Below are 15,396 nucleotides of genomic sequence, written 5' to 3'. Positions count from 1 at the left end.
GAGACTCATTACAATAAATTGCATTACATTAAAACCATTAAAACAGTCACTTTCAAGAGGTAGTAGCAATTGCATAAAAAGCTTGTTAGGGCCACGTAGATGCAATCAATGGGTGCTTCAGTTGATTGGGAATTAGAGCAGGGAGGCCAACCGAAATGGATGCCTGTCAGGCGGAAAAGCTCTGTTTTGCAGGCCCCTGCAGAATGATAAAAGGTCCCGCAGGGAGCTGATCTCCAGTACGCAGCATCTGTACTCAAAGCTCACCTTTTATCTAGCTCCAAACTACCTTTTTTCTGTCCCCATGTTGCCAATCCCCAGTTGGTGGCAGGGGATCCCCCAGTTTGGAGGCCCTCTCCCCACTTCCAGATTATCAGAAAGCAGGGTGGAGGAGGGAAATGTCTGCTGGGTACTCCAGTATACCCTATGGCAATTTAGTCCCATAGGATATAATGAAGAATTGATCTCTGGGTCTCTATGGGGGGGAGAGTTTTGAGACAGAGGCACCAAATTTCAGCATGCCTGGCTCAGATATCAGCTCTCCAGAATCTCAGGCTGTGTTTCCCGTTAGGTACTTCCCAGTCATTTTAATTGGAGATGCTGCAGTTTAAATCTGGGATCTTCTGCATGCGAAGCACATGTTCTACCACTGAGCCATGGGGCCATGGCTTCTCCCCATGCACTTTTAACTAAGATCATACAAACACGTATCTAATATACATATATTTTCTTGAACACACAGTAATAGTTACATGCATTGATCTTAAGTGGAGATCTTTAACCAAAACCATAATGGTTATCTCGGTATGATACACAGCACAAAAGCCAAGACAGCAGTGGTTGGGAAATCTGGTAATTATCAGCATTATGTGTCCAATGTACAAGTGCCCCTCCTGTTGTTTCTGTGGATCAGAGCTCAGTCCATTGGAGGTCCACAGTTAGGATAATTAACATGGATAGTGGTAGGAAGTTGCTTGGTAATGAGGTGTGTATATGTGTGCAGTTGTACTTTCCTTCAAATGCCTATGCATGTTGCTATGTAACCTTTCAGCAAATGTAATGGATTATAAATATATATTTTAAAAATCCCACTCAGCTAAGAACAAAGGGAGGTACTTGTCTGAAGTGGTGAGTAGTAGATCTCCATAAAGGAGGGGCCCTTCCAAATTCCACACCATCTTGTAGTACATAACAGCTGCCCACCTCTAGAGAGCCAGTTTGGTGTAGTGGTTAAGTGTGCGGACTCTTATCTGGGAGAACCGGGTTTGATTCCCCACTCCTCCACTTGCAGCTGCTGGAATGGCCTTGGGTCAGCCATAGCTCTGGCAGAAGTTGTCCTCGAAAGGGCAGCTGCTGTGAGAGCCCTCTCCAGCCCCACCCACCTCACAGGGTGTCTGTTGTGGGGGAGGAAGGGAAAGGAGATTGTGAGCCGCTCTGAGACTCTTCAGAGTGGAGGGCGGGATATAAATCCAATATCTTCATCTACCTCACAGGGTGTCTGTTGTGGGGGGGAGAAAGGGAAAGGAGATTGTGAGCCGCTCTGAGACTCTTCGGAGTGGAGGGCGGGATATAAATCCAATCTCTTCATCTACCTCACAGGGTGTCTGTTGTGGGGGAGGAAGGGAAAGGAGATTGTGAGCTGCTCTGAGACTCTTCGGAGTGGAGGGAGGGATATAAATCCAATATCTTCTTCTTCTCTTGGACTGCAGTTCCCCAGCTGCAATCAACATCCCCGAGTATATGAAGTCTGCTGGAATCAATGGAAATTCCTTGGTCTCTCAAAGTGATAAAGCTCCATGAATATGTTCTGTGAGGAACTTAAATAGATGATGCTCCTCTCTGCCAGTCTAAACCATCTTTTATTGTTGTTAGGGAGCAAAACAGCCCAGTGGACTCTTCTTCTTCTGGACGGATTTCACACCTTTTGCTGTATCCCTCTCATCTGCCTCAACATACTAATGAAATGCATCTGATGCCGTCAGATAAAGTTTCTGTCCTCCCTGACAGGGAAGGACAAGCTGACAAATGGGCCTCGGTGCTGTATTTTGAGGCCCTGAATTAATCCCATCCTTCAGCCTGCCCTTTAATGCTGAAGCTCCCTCCCTCCCTCTGTCTACTGCTATCCTTTGCCAACTGTTTGGTCTCTCTGTCTCTGTTTGTTTCTCTCGCTTTTTATGTACATGCCTTGGTAACAACCTGGCTCCCATCCCCTATTGTCTGTGCCCTCCCCCATGACTCTTACTTAGGGGACCAGATTTGATATCTCAGCACATCCAGGCCTCTGAAGTACAGCAAGCAGCCTTTCTCAGTTTTGGCTGCTGCTATTGGGAATAATAATGGAAGGCCCCGAGCAAGCTGTGCAGCATGCTTTTTCACCCCCACCAGGCCTCTCAGCTGAATGCTTGGGTGGGAGATGAAGCTGCTGTGGTTTTTGCCCCTTTCCTCTGCCAACTAGTCCTTTGACCCACCCACCCACTTCTGCTGTGTGCCCATCTGAAATACAGCACGTGTAGGAGGGGCAGAGGAGAGGTGGAGAGAAGCATCACCCACTTAGGGAGCTTAAACCCAGGCATTCCTGGGGAGCAGCCTGACAGTCCTATTCCCTCATCATAGATTTAGATGGAAATGACTTTAATGATTCTCATGGTAAACAGCTCTTTGGAATCAGGTGCGCAGTGTGAATATTCATTAGCTGAAATTTGGAAAACAGCTTCAACATTACCCTTTAACATTTATTACCATGTATTTTCTTCCTTCACTTTTGAAAGTGCAGTCGTGAAGCAAGAGAATATATATTCAAGCCTTTGTCTCAACGATGGGGTTTCATGTTTGTTTCAGCCTTGCAAAACACCTTTTTATTGGTATACCTAAGCACATGTATCACATTGGAACAGTGACTTGATTCAGTATTTATTTTTCTATTATCAGCCAGTTTGGTGTAGTGAGAGAACTGGGTTTGATTTCCCCACTCCTCCACATGGACCTGCTGATGTGATCTTGAGTCAGTCACAAGTTCTCACAGAGCTGTTCCTTTCAGGAGCGGCTTCTGTATGAGCTCTCTCAGCCCCACCTACCTCCCAGGGTGTCTGTTGGGAGGAGGAGAAGGGAAAGCAGATTGCAAGCTGCTCTGAAACTCATTGAAGTAGTGAAGGGCAGGGTATAAATCCAACCTCCTCCTCCTCCTCTTCTCCTCATGATGGTCAGACAAGCAGCTTCAAAATATGTGCTTCTTAAAAACCACCACCGTTACTCGGGAGCCTGTTCATGTTTACTTCTTTAAGAAGATATTGGATTTATATCCCGCCCTCCACTCCGAAGAGTCTCAGAGCGGCTCACAATCTCCTTTACCTTCCCCCCCCCCCACAACAGACACCCTGTGAGGTAGATGAAGACATTGGATTTATATCCCACCCTCCACTCCGAAGAGTCTCAGAGCGGCTCACAATCTCCTTTACCTTCCCCCCCCCCCACAACAGACACCCTGTGAGGTAGATGAAGACATTGGATTTATATCCCGCCCTCCACTCCGAAGAGTCTCAGAGCGGCTCACAATCTCCTTTACCTTCCCCCCCCCCCACAACAGACACCCTGTGAGGTAGATGAAGACATTGGATTTATATCCCACCCTCCACTCCGAAGAGTCTCAGAGCAGCTCACAATCTCCTTTCCCTTCCTCCCCCACAACAGACACCCTGTGAGGTAGATGAAGATACTGGATTTATATCCCACCCTCCACTCCGAAGAGTCTCAGAGCGGCTCACAATCTCCTTTCCCTTCCTCCCCCACAACAGACACCCTGTGAGGTGGGTGGGGCTGAGAGGGCTCTCACAGCAGCTGCCCTTTTAAGGACAACCTCTGCCAGAGCTATGACTGACCCAAGGCCATTCCAGCAGGTGAAGGAGGAGTGGGGAATATAACCCGGTTCTCCCAGATAAGAGTCCGCACACTTCACCACTACACCAAACTGGCTCTCCGTGACTTAGGTTATCCAGATACATTAACCAAGTTTGAATTCTGGACTTGAATAATTGGTATATTTCATATCTTTCCTCTCTGCTTGTATATAAGAATGCATACTTTTTCAACTTTTAATTTTTAACTTTTGTTTTGTATTTTTTCTTCGGTACAAGGATGGTCTAATGACTAATAAATATGACTGACTGAATGAATGAATCTCCCCCTCCTCCCCCTCTTCTTCTCCTCCTCCTCTTCATAATGAAGTCAGACAAGCAGCTTCAAGATAGGTGCTTCTTAAAAACCACCACCATAACTCTGGAGCCTGTTCATGTTTACTTCTTTAAACATGACTTAGGTTACCCAAATACTTCTGAAAACATTTTCCCCATAATTCGTTGACTGGTACATTCCACTGACAGTTCTGGGCAAGGCGGCACATACCTGCTCCCCTTCCACACCTCTGTACATTAAACATTTCTTAGCAGAGTAACTTGGGGTTGAGTGAATGTCTCTCTTTTTAAATCAACTTATCTTTCCTCTTTGTTTCCTTATCCATTTTTTAATTCCGTGAAAAGCGGGAGTGCAGAAAAAGTGTTAGCTCAGTAGCCAATATAAAAATCCTTCTAGACCCGTTTTGCATACTCATTGCACATCCAGGTTTCAGCTAATGGGTATGCGTACCACTGCATCACTTCTTTTAATTGAAACTTTATACTGAATCTGTAATCTGGATTTCCCCCATTTAGGATTCTGTTCTGGTTTGGACTCAACAGACTCTTCAATTAAAGCTTCAGATTTTGTATAGGGAAAGGGGGGGAAAGGAAGTCCAGTTTTCAGTTTAGGGTTGGTTTGATTCCAGTGCTTGTCTACTACATTTATGGGTGCACATTTTCTTGGCACACTTTGTAGTTCTTGTTGCAGCAAACACTGGCATGCACACAGCCAGTAGGGCTGGAATTGGCCCCATGGGATGGTATGGGAACGCTAGAGCTGATTGTTGAGAATGTAAACCTAAATCCTTGAATTCACTCACAGCTATCCTGTTGCTCTGTGTCCCTTTCTTGCCTCCAAGAACCCTTGGGCAGTATTAGAGAAGAATAAAACACATCAATCTTACAGAATTTTGGAAAGTCAGGCAAGTGGGAAGTAAACTAGAGATGGGCACAAACTGGCTCATGAACCTAAATTTATGTTGAAAATCACCTGGTTTGTGAGCCAAGGTTCATGAGCCAAACCTCCCATGACGCTTTGGAGGTTCAGGTGATGGTGGTGCATGTTGGCAGCATCTACGGCAGACGTGTTGGTGCAGATCAATAATGATTATCAAAGCAACAGGGGTTGTGGTGGACTTCTGCAGCTCTGGAAGCACAATAGTGGCCCTCCAAAGCTTGACAGGCAGTGCTGGCCACCAATAAGAGAGCTCCCATTCTGGTCTATGGGAGGTGTAATGTACTGGGAGACGAGACGTGGTGAAGACTTCAGGCTTTATTCGCTAGTACATTACGGAACTGGGGAACACGCGGCCGGGTCCGCCAATATATACAAACACCCCGGAACAACCCCCCCGCTGGCCAGCCCAATCCTGGCCAGTTAAACTTCCCGCGCTTGACATTGATTGGCCGTGACTTTCCCCGCGCTGTGCCTGGTCGCCCGAGGACGCGCGGCGCGTGTGTAGAGTCCGATACTCTACACTCCTCCCCCCCTAGTTCAGACCACATAGTCCCAGAGGTATGCTGGTGCTCTCCGTTCCCGTGTCGATCTCCTCGGGGTCGCTCGTGGAGCTGGGTCTGGTTCTGGTGTGGGCGATGCTGCTCTTGGTTGTGGGACGCTGGGGTCTGCTTCTGGCTCCGGCTCTGATTCGGTGTCTCTGGGGGCATCATAAGTAGGTAGTTCCTGTATTGGCGGGGCCCCCTCCGGCGGTTCTGTTGCTAGCTGTTCCCTATTCCCTGCCTCCTCCATTTCCTCGGGTAGGGTGCGGCGGCGCAGCTGATCTATGTGCCGTCTTAGTACCTGGCCCCCCTCGGTGGTCACCTCGTATGACCTGGAACCTGTCACCCTAAGGACTCTCCCCGCGACCCAATCGGGGCCGCTTGCGAAGTTCTTCGCGTATACAGGGTCACCCGGAAAGAACCCCCGCACTGCCTCCCGGACCTCTGGGGACCCGCGGACCTCGGGGGCCCGGTCTGGGTGCAGCCTGTCTAGACGGGTTGTCAGTTTCCTCCCCATGAGCAGTTCCGCGGGGCTGGATCCCGTTATAGGGTTTGGGGTGATCCTGTTGTGGAACAGGAAGGCTGAGAGGCGGTGGTCCCAATCCCCATGTACTATTCTCCCCAGTGCTTCCTTGGTGGTCCGCACCATCCGCTCCGCCTGGCCGTTGGTTGCCGGATGGAATGGTGCGGACCTTATGTGTCGTATGAGGTACCTCTCCGTGAACTCCCGGAATTCCCGGGAGGTGAAGGCCGTTCCGTTATCCGTCACCAGGGTGTCTGGGATCCCGTGCGTGCATAGGACCTTCCTGAGTGCTCGGACGGCTGCCGCCGTGGAGATTGAGGCTACCGGAATCACCTCTAACCATTTTGTGTAGGCATCCACAAGTATAAAAAAGATCTGGCCCTGATACGGGCCGGCAAAATCTAAGTGGAGGCGGGACCATGGCCGCCTGTTAGACTCCCATCTGTGGACCGGGGCTGACGGGGGATCGGGCCGGGATTCTTGGCAGGGTTGGCACCTCCTCACCCACCCCTCAATTTCCTCATCCATGCCCGGCCACCACACATAACTACGGGCCAGGGCTTTCATCCTCACGATGCCCGGGTGGGTCTCGTGGAGGTCTTCCAGTACCTGTTTGCGCAAGGGGGGGGGAACCACCACCCGGCTGCCCCAAAGCACGCACCCCTTGTGTGTCGATAGCTCGTCCTTCCTGGACGCGAACGGTCTGAACACTTCTTCCACTTTGCCTGCCGGCCACCCCCTCCCCACCCAGTCCCTGACCCGTGCCAGGATGCGGTCCCTCCCTGTCGCCCGGGCTACCTCTGCCGCGTGCAGTGGGCACTCAGGGAGAGATTCAATGAGCATTACCCCATGTGCGGGGGCGGGATCGGGTTCTGTTATGGGGAGCGGCAGGCGGCTGAGGGCATCGGCGTGTCCCATGGCTTTGCCCGGGCGGTGTACCAGTTCATACGTGTAGGAGTTCAGGAACTGGTTCCACCTCAGGACCCTCTGGGATAGGATTTGGGGGGTCTGACGGTCTGCCGCCAGGAGGCCCAGGAGCGGCTTGTGGTCAGTGGCGATGGTGAAACGCCTACCGTAGAGGTAGTCGTTGAACTTGTGCACCCCCGCCACGATCGCCAGGGCCTCCTTATCGATTTGAGCGTAGTTCCGCTCCGCTGGGGATAGGGTCCGTGAATAGTATGCTACTGGCACTTCCCTCCCGTCCGGGAGTTGGTGCCCCAAGACCGCTCCCACCCCGTAGGGGGAGGCGTCGCAAGCCAGGATCAGTGGCAGGGTTTCATCATAGTGGTGCAAAACCGCGTTCGAGACCAATAGGTCCTTGACTGCCTGGAACGCCGCGGCTTGGCGCTTCCCCCAGACCCACGGGGCTTGTTTATCAAGCAAACGGTGTAACGGTTCCGCCACGGCGGCCTTGTGGGGCAGGAACGAGTGATAAAAATTCAGCAAACCCAAAAAACTTTGTAGCTCCGCTTTGCTTTTGGGAGCGGGGGCCTGCACAATGGCCCTAGTCTTGTCCTTAGTCGGGTGAATTCCAGCCGCGTCCACGGCGAATCCCAGGAACTCCACCCGCGGAACCCCCAACAGACATTTTTCCTTCTTCACTTTCAACCCCGCCGCTTGGAACCTCCGGAGGACCTCTCGCAGGCGGCCTTTGAACTCTTCTTCGTTCGGGGCGGCGATTAAAACATCATCGAAGAAGGGTTGCACTCCGGGAATTCCTTTAAGGAGAGAGTCCATTATGCTTTGGAAAATTCCCGGAGCCACGCTCACCCCGAACTGCAATCGTTTAACTCTAAACGCCCCCCTGTGGGTCACGATCGTCTGCGCCTCTGCTGTCTTAGCGTCGACTGGCAGTTGCTGGTATGCCTGTGCTAAGTCCAGCTTGCCAAAAACCCGTGCCCCTGCGAGTGTCGATAGTACATGGCTGACTACGGGGACTGGATACGGGTTATCCTGGAGCGCTTTGTTGATCGTGCACTTGTAGTCAGCGCAGATCCTTACGTCCCCGTTCGGTTTCACTGGCGTTACAATGGGGGTCTCCCAAGCCGCATAAGTTACAGGCTCCAAGACGCCCTGGGCCGTGAGGCGGTCCAGTTCTGCCTCAATTTTCGGCTTTAGGGCAAACGGGACGCGCCTCGCTTTGAGCCGTATGGGCCGGACCATGGGGTCAATCGGTAGGGTGATGGGCGGCCCCTTGTAGCTCCCCAGGGACCCATCGAAAACCTCGGGGAACTCCTGGCAGACCCCTTCGAAGTTGCTGGCCTGCACGTGCTCCACCCCTACCAGCTTGATCCCCAGTGGTTGGAACCAAGCTAACCCCAGAAGGGTGGTCAGTTGGCGCTTGACCACCAGTATGTCTAGGGGCCCCTTAAAGCTTCCCCTCTCCACATGCACCTGGGCCCACCCCACGACGTGAACCGGGTTTTTCTGGAAGTCCCTCAGTACGAAATCCGCTGGCCTCGTTTGGAGGCGGCGGCGGGGGCATAGTCTCGTAAGGGTCTCCTCTGAAATTATGGAGATCGAGGAACCCGAGTCTACTTCCATGACGCAGGGGGCGCCCTCGATCCGGACAGACATTTTGACCTTGTCCGGGGCTGCGAGGGGCAAGTTCAGTACCTGCAAGCTGATGGATGCCGTCGTGTGGGTGTCCATGGAATCGTGATGCGCTGACGGTGGTCGACGGCTGCTCTTGGCCCGGCAAGCCCGGGCGATGTGGCCCATCTTCCCACAGCTTCTGCAGTCCAGGTTTCGGTACGGGCAGTCCCTCCTTTCGTGGGGGTCGCCGCAGCTGGCGCACTTGGAGCTGGGGTTGGTGGGGGCCCTCTCCGTCGCTCGTTGTCTCGCGGGGACCCGAGTTTCTGTCCTCTGTGGCCGTCGGAGCTGGAACGCTTCTTCCTCTGCTCGGTCCTCTGGTCCCATTTCTTCTTGGTGTACCGCCTCTCCCCGCGGCTGGCCATACGCCTTGGTGGCCCTCTCGAACGCCGTCGCCTCGTTGAAGGCTTGTTGTAGGGTGAGCTCCTCCTTTGCGAAGAGCTTCTGCTGCAGTCGCTCGTCTCGGAGGCCCCAGACGAAACGGTCCCTCAGGGCTTCGTCCCTCTTGTCGAAACTGCAGTTCCCGGCGATCTGCCGAAGGGCCGCCAGGTAGACCGCCGCTGTCTCCCCCGACTTCTGGTCCCTCTTGTGGAAGAGGAATCGGCGGGCGACGATGGACGGTTGGGGCGAAAAGTGGCCCGTGAGGAGTCTCACGACCTCCCCGTAGGTCCTCTCAGTCAGCTTCGCCGGAGCGGAGAGACCCCGTGCGATCTCGAAGGTTTCTTCTCCACAGACGCTCAGCAGGACGTCTCTCTTCCTGTCGTCATCTTCGATCAGGTTCGCACGCAGGTAGCATTCGACCCTTTCTGTGTAGGTCTCCCATCTCTCGGGGTGCTCCGGGTTGAACTCCGCAAGATGGCCCGTCGTTACACTTGGGTTCGCCATGGCGGCGGCGGGCTGTGCGATCCTGCGGTCTCCGCCTTCCTCGTCTCCGGCCAGGTCTGGTTCCCCTCGGGCGGCCGGACCTAGCTCGATCCCATCCTCGTCGCCAGTGTAATGTACTGGGAGACGAGACGTGGTGAAGACTTCAGGCTTTATTCGCTAGTACATTACGGAACTGGGGAACACGCGGCCGGGTCCGCCAATATATACAAACACCCCGGAACAACCCCCCCGCTGGCCAGCCCAATCCTGGCCAGTTAAACTTCCCGCGCTTGACATTGATTGGCCGTGACTTTCCCCGCGCTGTGCCTGGTCGCCCGAGGACGCGCGGCGCGTGTGTAGAGTCCGATACTCTACAGGAGGCATGTACAGGGGCATCCTGGGGAGGTCTTCTGCAGGTTTGATGATTCTGGCTTGCAGAAGTTCCATTCTATACTCTACTGGACCTGCGACTGATTTCCCAGAGATCCCTTTGCTAGACCTAGTTTGGGGGGCTGCTACTCCACCTCCCCTCAAACCAATCCTCACCAAACTTGGAGGGCAGGTAGAAGGGCATCCCAGGGAGGTCCACTGTGAGTTTGATGCCTCTGGCTTTCAGGGAAGGTGTTGACACACCCCTGAACCTGATTTTCCCAGAGAGCACTTTCCTGGGGGCACCTACAGGCTCCCTAAATCCAATCCTCACCAAACATGGAGGGCTTGTGGAGTAGAGTCATCTGTAGACTAGCTGTGAGTTTGGCATCTCTAGTCCATGGGGGGACATTCTACTGCATCATGAATCTCACAAAGCAAGTTGGTTTGGTCAACATTAAGGTTCGTGGTTTGTGCAACCCCATGAACTGAAATGAACCTTAATTTTCCTGGTCCGTGCCCATCCCTAAAGTAAACAGCTCAGCAGCATTTTGATTTCCTTCAGGTCAGCTCTCAGTTGAAACCAGCACAATGGGCCATGTGAGTCTTCCAATGGTAGAATGCCAGGATGATCTCATTAATATAGTAGGAGTACGTCTTGCTTTTTAACCACTCTGTCTTAGATATATGTAAATCCGGTATATTGCTAAAAGGTGGTCCTGAGATGGAATTCAGCTGCAGGGTAGCAACCATTTTGTATCTTTGTATCTTTGTTACTAGCTCTACTTGCCCCTTATTTAACCACCAAGCCGTTGGAGATAGTACAAACTAAAATCCTGCGCAAGTTTCTGTCTGTTCCTAGCAGTGTGCCAAACACCACCATTAGATTAGAAGCTGGCGTCCCAAGCATCGAGATGTCTATGTGGTTAAACACCTTTTGTTACTTTTTGAAGGTTCTTTCAAAGTCAGATGGTCTTCCCCATTTGATTCTTTTAGACCCTTTTGTGGGAACCAGGGAGAAAAGATGTCTAGACCATTTCAGACTCTGTGATCTCTCCCCTGAGTCTTTAGCAATGATGGAGCTGAGGGACGCGAAAGAACTTCTGCGTATGAGGTTGGTGGAGCTCGAACTGAGATCTGCCAGAGCTAGTCTTTCTGTGCACATTTTCTTAGGGAAGCAAGCCAAAGTACTATCCCCGGCCAGTTATCTTGTCTTACAGGGCCTGTAAGACAACCCTCTTCCGGTTAGCCTACACCTGACTGGGAAATAAATGTAGCTTATTAGACTTCTGTGAACCATACTGTATAGATTTGATGTTAAGATTTTAAGGTTTTTAGGTTTTTAAATGTTCTGACTTTTTAAAATGTTTATATATGTAATAATAATCTAAACTCTGTCTTATTATTTGCTGTGAGCCGCCCTGAGCCATTTTTATGGGAAGGGCGGGATATAAGTCATAGAATAAATAATAAATAAATAAATTACTATCCCAAAATATCGGATAGCTTTTTCAAAAGCACGGCTCAACGCACTTTTTTCATCGGTGCTTTTGGGTCGTTACGCCGGGCGCCCATATCTGGAAAGATTGTGCCCCTGCAATTGCAACGAGGTTGAAACAACTTCCCACATTGTTTTGCAGTGCCCAAACTACAAGAGGGCTAGACTAATCTCTCCGATTCTCGGACCCTTGGCGGGCTGGAAAGAGGATGAGCAAATTGCCTTCCTCCTGCCTGACGCTCATTCTGACGTTTAAGATTGCCCGTTTCTGTTACGCTGCTCAGTTGGAAAGGAGGGAAATTGAGAGTGTAAATCTTGGTTATGGGTTTTAACAATATATGTAACAGCAGGAATTAGGAATTTTGTGTAAGAGGTGATGGGTTTGTTTCTGTTTTCTTATGTTTTGTTTCTGTTTTGTTTGTATTTTTAAGCTGGTCGGATGACCGTGAATAAAGTACTACTACTACTACTAGCTCTACTCAGACTGAAGGGGTCTGGTGGGAGGTGGCTTTCCCTATCTCCTTGCCAGCGGCGTCACTAGGGCGGGGCCAAGGGGGCCATCGGCCCTCCCCCAGAGCATTCTCATTGGCCCCAGGCACTGACCCATGCCCCCCCCCCAACAGGAAGGGGCTGGCCCTGGGACTAGAACGCTGCTGCTGTGTGGGCTGGCCGGGATTCTGAAACTGGGGCCGCGCTGCTGCCTCTAGCACAAGGGGATCAGCATTCTGTTCAGCGGGGGTGAGTGGGCGGGCTGGCTGAGCTTCCCAGCTCACGCTGCCGCCGAGTTGCTTGCTTTCTGTGCGGGGGGGGGGGGGGGGGGCTGGGCTTCGAAAACTCCAACGGTGCCTCTGCTGAGTGAGTCCTGCCTGTTTTCTGTGTGCCTGGGGGGTGGGGGTGCGGAGGGGCTTCCCAAACCGGTGCCGTGTTGCTGAGTTGCTTGCTTTCTGTGCATGGGGGGGGGGGTGGGCTTCCAAAATTCCAACGGGGTTGGATTACGGGGGCTGGTCACGTGACCAGAGGGGGCTGGTCATGTGACCAGAGGGTGGATGAGGGAGGGGCCATGTGAAGTGGGCGGGGTTGTGTGCGGAGGGGGTGACGCAGCCCTCCAAAAGGGGTGATGCCCAATGGGGGGGGTGACTTGAATCAGTTACACCCCAGGGTGCAACCCACCCTAGTGACGCCTCTGCTCCTTGCTGCTGTTTCTAGAAGGTGATAGAGGCACCTCATTTTGTTCATGGGTAAAGCTGAGGATAGTGCTCATACCGATGGATAAGACTTGTAAATGACAACCAGGGAACATAAATGGGTAGTTGCCAGCTTGATGTGCACTGGATTGACTAGATCCCTCTTGTCTTCTAGAACCCTACAGTCCAGCCGTGTGGGTGATGATGTTTGTGATGTGTCTCACTGTGGTTGCCATCACAGTCTTCATGTTCGAATATTTCAGCCCTGTTGGCTACAACCAGAATTTAACTAGCGGCAAAAGTAAGTAATTTTCTGAATTGGCTGAAAGGCATCCTAAAGTTGTGAAAACTTGGACAATTCAGAAGACATGTAGAACAAACCATCCTACATTAAATTACGTTTCTCGGGCCGTTTCTACTCAGGTGGTCCTTCTCAGGTCAGTCCTTTTAGGGAGAAGGTTTTCCCCTAGATCCCCCATAGCATCATGGGGATTCTATTTCCTTGGCTTTTCTCTAATCTCTCTTAAATTTGCATTGCTGTGAAGTTTTGGGAAAGGTCACAGTAAAGCTGGGATAGTTGCTAAGTTAGGATTTTCTTGTCCGCACGACAGCCATTTCCTTCCCCCTCCAGGAACTTTTTTTTTAAAGTGGCAGTTTCATATCATTATTGTTATAACAGTATGTGAATGTAAATATAACATTTTGTGAATTCTCTGTTTTAATTTTTTTAAGTAAATATCTGTCCCTTTCCACTACAGATATAGAAAGGGAAAGGCATATCTTTGCAATACAAGAATACAATGGAAATGCTCCCAGTCAAATAATGGCACTTTGCCTGTGGAACTGCAGCCTCAGTCAGCTTAAACTGAGGGTCCAGAGAATGGTGCGATAATGCATTTCCACTTTAGATTGATACAGTCCAGTTGTGCCTGAGCTGTGAACCGCTGGCCAGATCACTCTGCCTGGTTTGTAGGCCTGTTCATAAACTCTGCAAGGGGCTATGGCTGCTCACGACTTACATGTTTGGCAAGCTGGGGAGAAGATTTCTCACAGCTGCTTTGAGAAACCGTCAGCCCTGGGCCAGCTGCATCATCCCTGTTCTTGATAAATGCTCATTCAAATGTATGCATCCTGGCGTGTGTAATGAAAAAAGCTTGTGGAGTGACAAGCACAAATCCCTCTTTGCCCGTCACCACCTTGGACCAGGCCTTCTTCCCCTCCAGAGAGCTCTCTGATTTTCTCCCCATCGACCTTGGGAGAGCTGGCTGCTGAGGAGGGATCAAATATGGGGAAGGATGCTGGAAGTCAGGAGGAAACTGGTAAGTACTAGGAGAGAGCAGCCAAGAGCCTGGAGTAAAAATATACAGCCTATTTTTAGCTTTCATCATCCAGCTTTGTAAAGACTCTGGCAGGACGTGTTTTGCTGGGACCCTGCTGCTTTCTTCCTCTCCCTGAAGTCTCGTTTTCGTGAACTATTTTTTTTTTCCAATTCTGGATTTCAGGGTGGTTTTTTTTTACATTGCTTTTTAAAATATATTATTGTTTCCTAATGTAAATACTATTTAAAAAATCATATTGTTGCCAGCTTGGGGAGAATGAAACCACTGAGAAGACAGACGTGCTGGGCTCTGCTTAAAATCCGTTGCTGACATTTGGGGTGATTTTTCTGCAGTTATTGGAGGGAGGGGATTTATTACTGGGAGTGAGCAGTGAAGTGGCCAAGTTTGCAGATGACACTAAATTGTTCAGGGTGGTGAGAACCAGAGAACATTGTGAGGAACTCCAAAGGGATCTGTTGAGGCTGGGTGAGTGGGTGTCAATGTGGCAGATGCGGTTCAATGTGGCCAAGTGCAAAGTAATGCACATTGGGGCCAAGAATCCCAGCTACAAATACAAGTTGATGGGGTGTGAACTGGCAGAGACTGACCAAGAGAGAGATCTTGGGATCGTGGTAGATAACTCACTGAAAATATCAAGACAGTGTGCTTTTGCAATAAAAAAGGCCAACGCCATGCTGGGAATTATTAGGAAGGGAATTGAAAACAAATCAGCCAGTATCATAATGCCCCTGTATAAATCGATGGTGCGGTCTCATTTGGAGTACTGTGTGCAGTTCTGGTCGCCGCACCTCAAAAAGGATATTATAGCATTGGAGAAAGTCCAGAAAAGGGCAACCAGAATGATTAAAGGGCTGGAGCACTTTCCCTATGAAGAAAGGTTGAAACGCTTGGGACTCTTTAGCTTGGAGAAACGTCAACTGCGGGGTGACATGATAGAGGTTTACAAGATAATGCATGGGATGGAGAAAGTAGAGAAAGAAGTACTTTTCTCCCTTTCTCACAATACAAGAACTCGTGGGCATTCGATGAAATTGCTGAGCAGACAGGTTAAAACGGATAAAAGGAAGTACTTCTTCACCCAAAGGGTGATTAACATGTGGAATTCACTGCCACAGGAGGTGGTGGCGGCCACAAGCATAGCCACCTTCAAGAGGGGTTTAGATAAAAATATGGAGCAGAGGTCCATCAGTGGCTATTAGCCACAGTGTGTGTGTGTGTGTGTATATATATATATATATATATATATATATATATATATAAAAATTTTGCCACTGTGTGACACAGCGTGTTGGACTGGATGGGCCATTGGCCTGATCTAACATGGCTTCTCTTATGTTCTTATTAACAATAGACTTTGAAGAAT

The 15,396-nt window shown here is 50.5% G+C and overlaps 2 protein-coding genes across 3 annotated transcripts in view; one reads left to right on the top strand and one right to left on the bottom strand.

The window, feature by feature from the left end:
* The window catches only part of TMEM104 (transmembrane protein 104), a 495,754-nt gene that overhangs the window by 232,434 nt on the left and 247,924 nt on the right, over nucleotides 1-15,396 (bottom strand). The window lies entirely within an intron of this gene.
* GRIN2C (glutamate ionotropic receptor NMDA type subunit 2C) overlaps nucleotides 1-15,396 on the top strand; it is an 87,783-nt gene that overhangs the window by 49,514 nt on the left and 22,873 nt on the right. The window contains exon 7 of the mRNA XM_060252557.1: nucleotides 12,869-12,994. Within this exon, the coding sequence (XP_060108540.1) occupies nucleotides 12,869-12,994 (126 nt within the window). The remainder of the gene's footprint in view (nucleotides 1-12,868; nucleotides 12,995-15,396) is intronic.

Source organism: Heteronotia binoei, chromosome 13 (genome assembly GCF_032191835.1).
Source record: "Heteronotia binoei isolate CCM8104 ecotype False Entrance Well chromosome 13, APGP_CSIRO_Hbin_v1, whole genome shotgun sequence".
NCBI classification, from domain to species: domain Eukaryota; kingdom Metazoa; phylum Chordata; class Lepidosauria; order Squamata; family Gekkonidae; genus Heteronotia; species Heteronotia binoei.
Note: the sequence above shows the minus strand (reverse complement) of the source record. Positions and strands in the feature narration are given on the sequence as shown.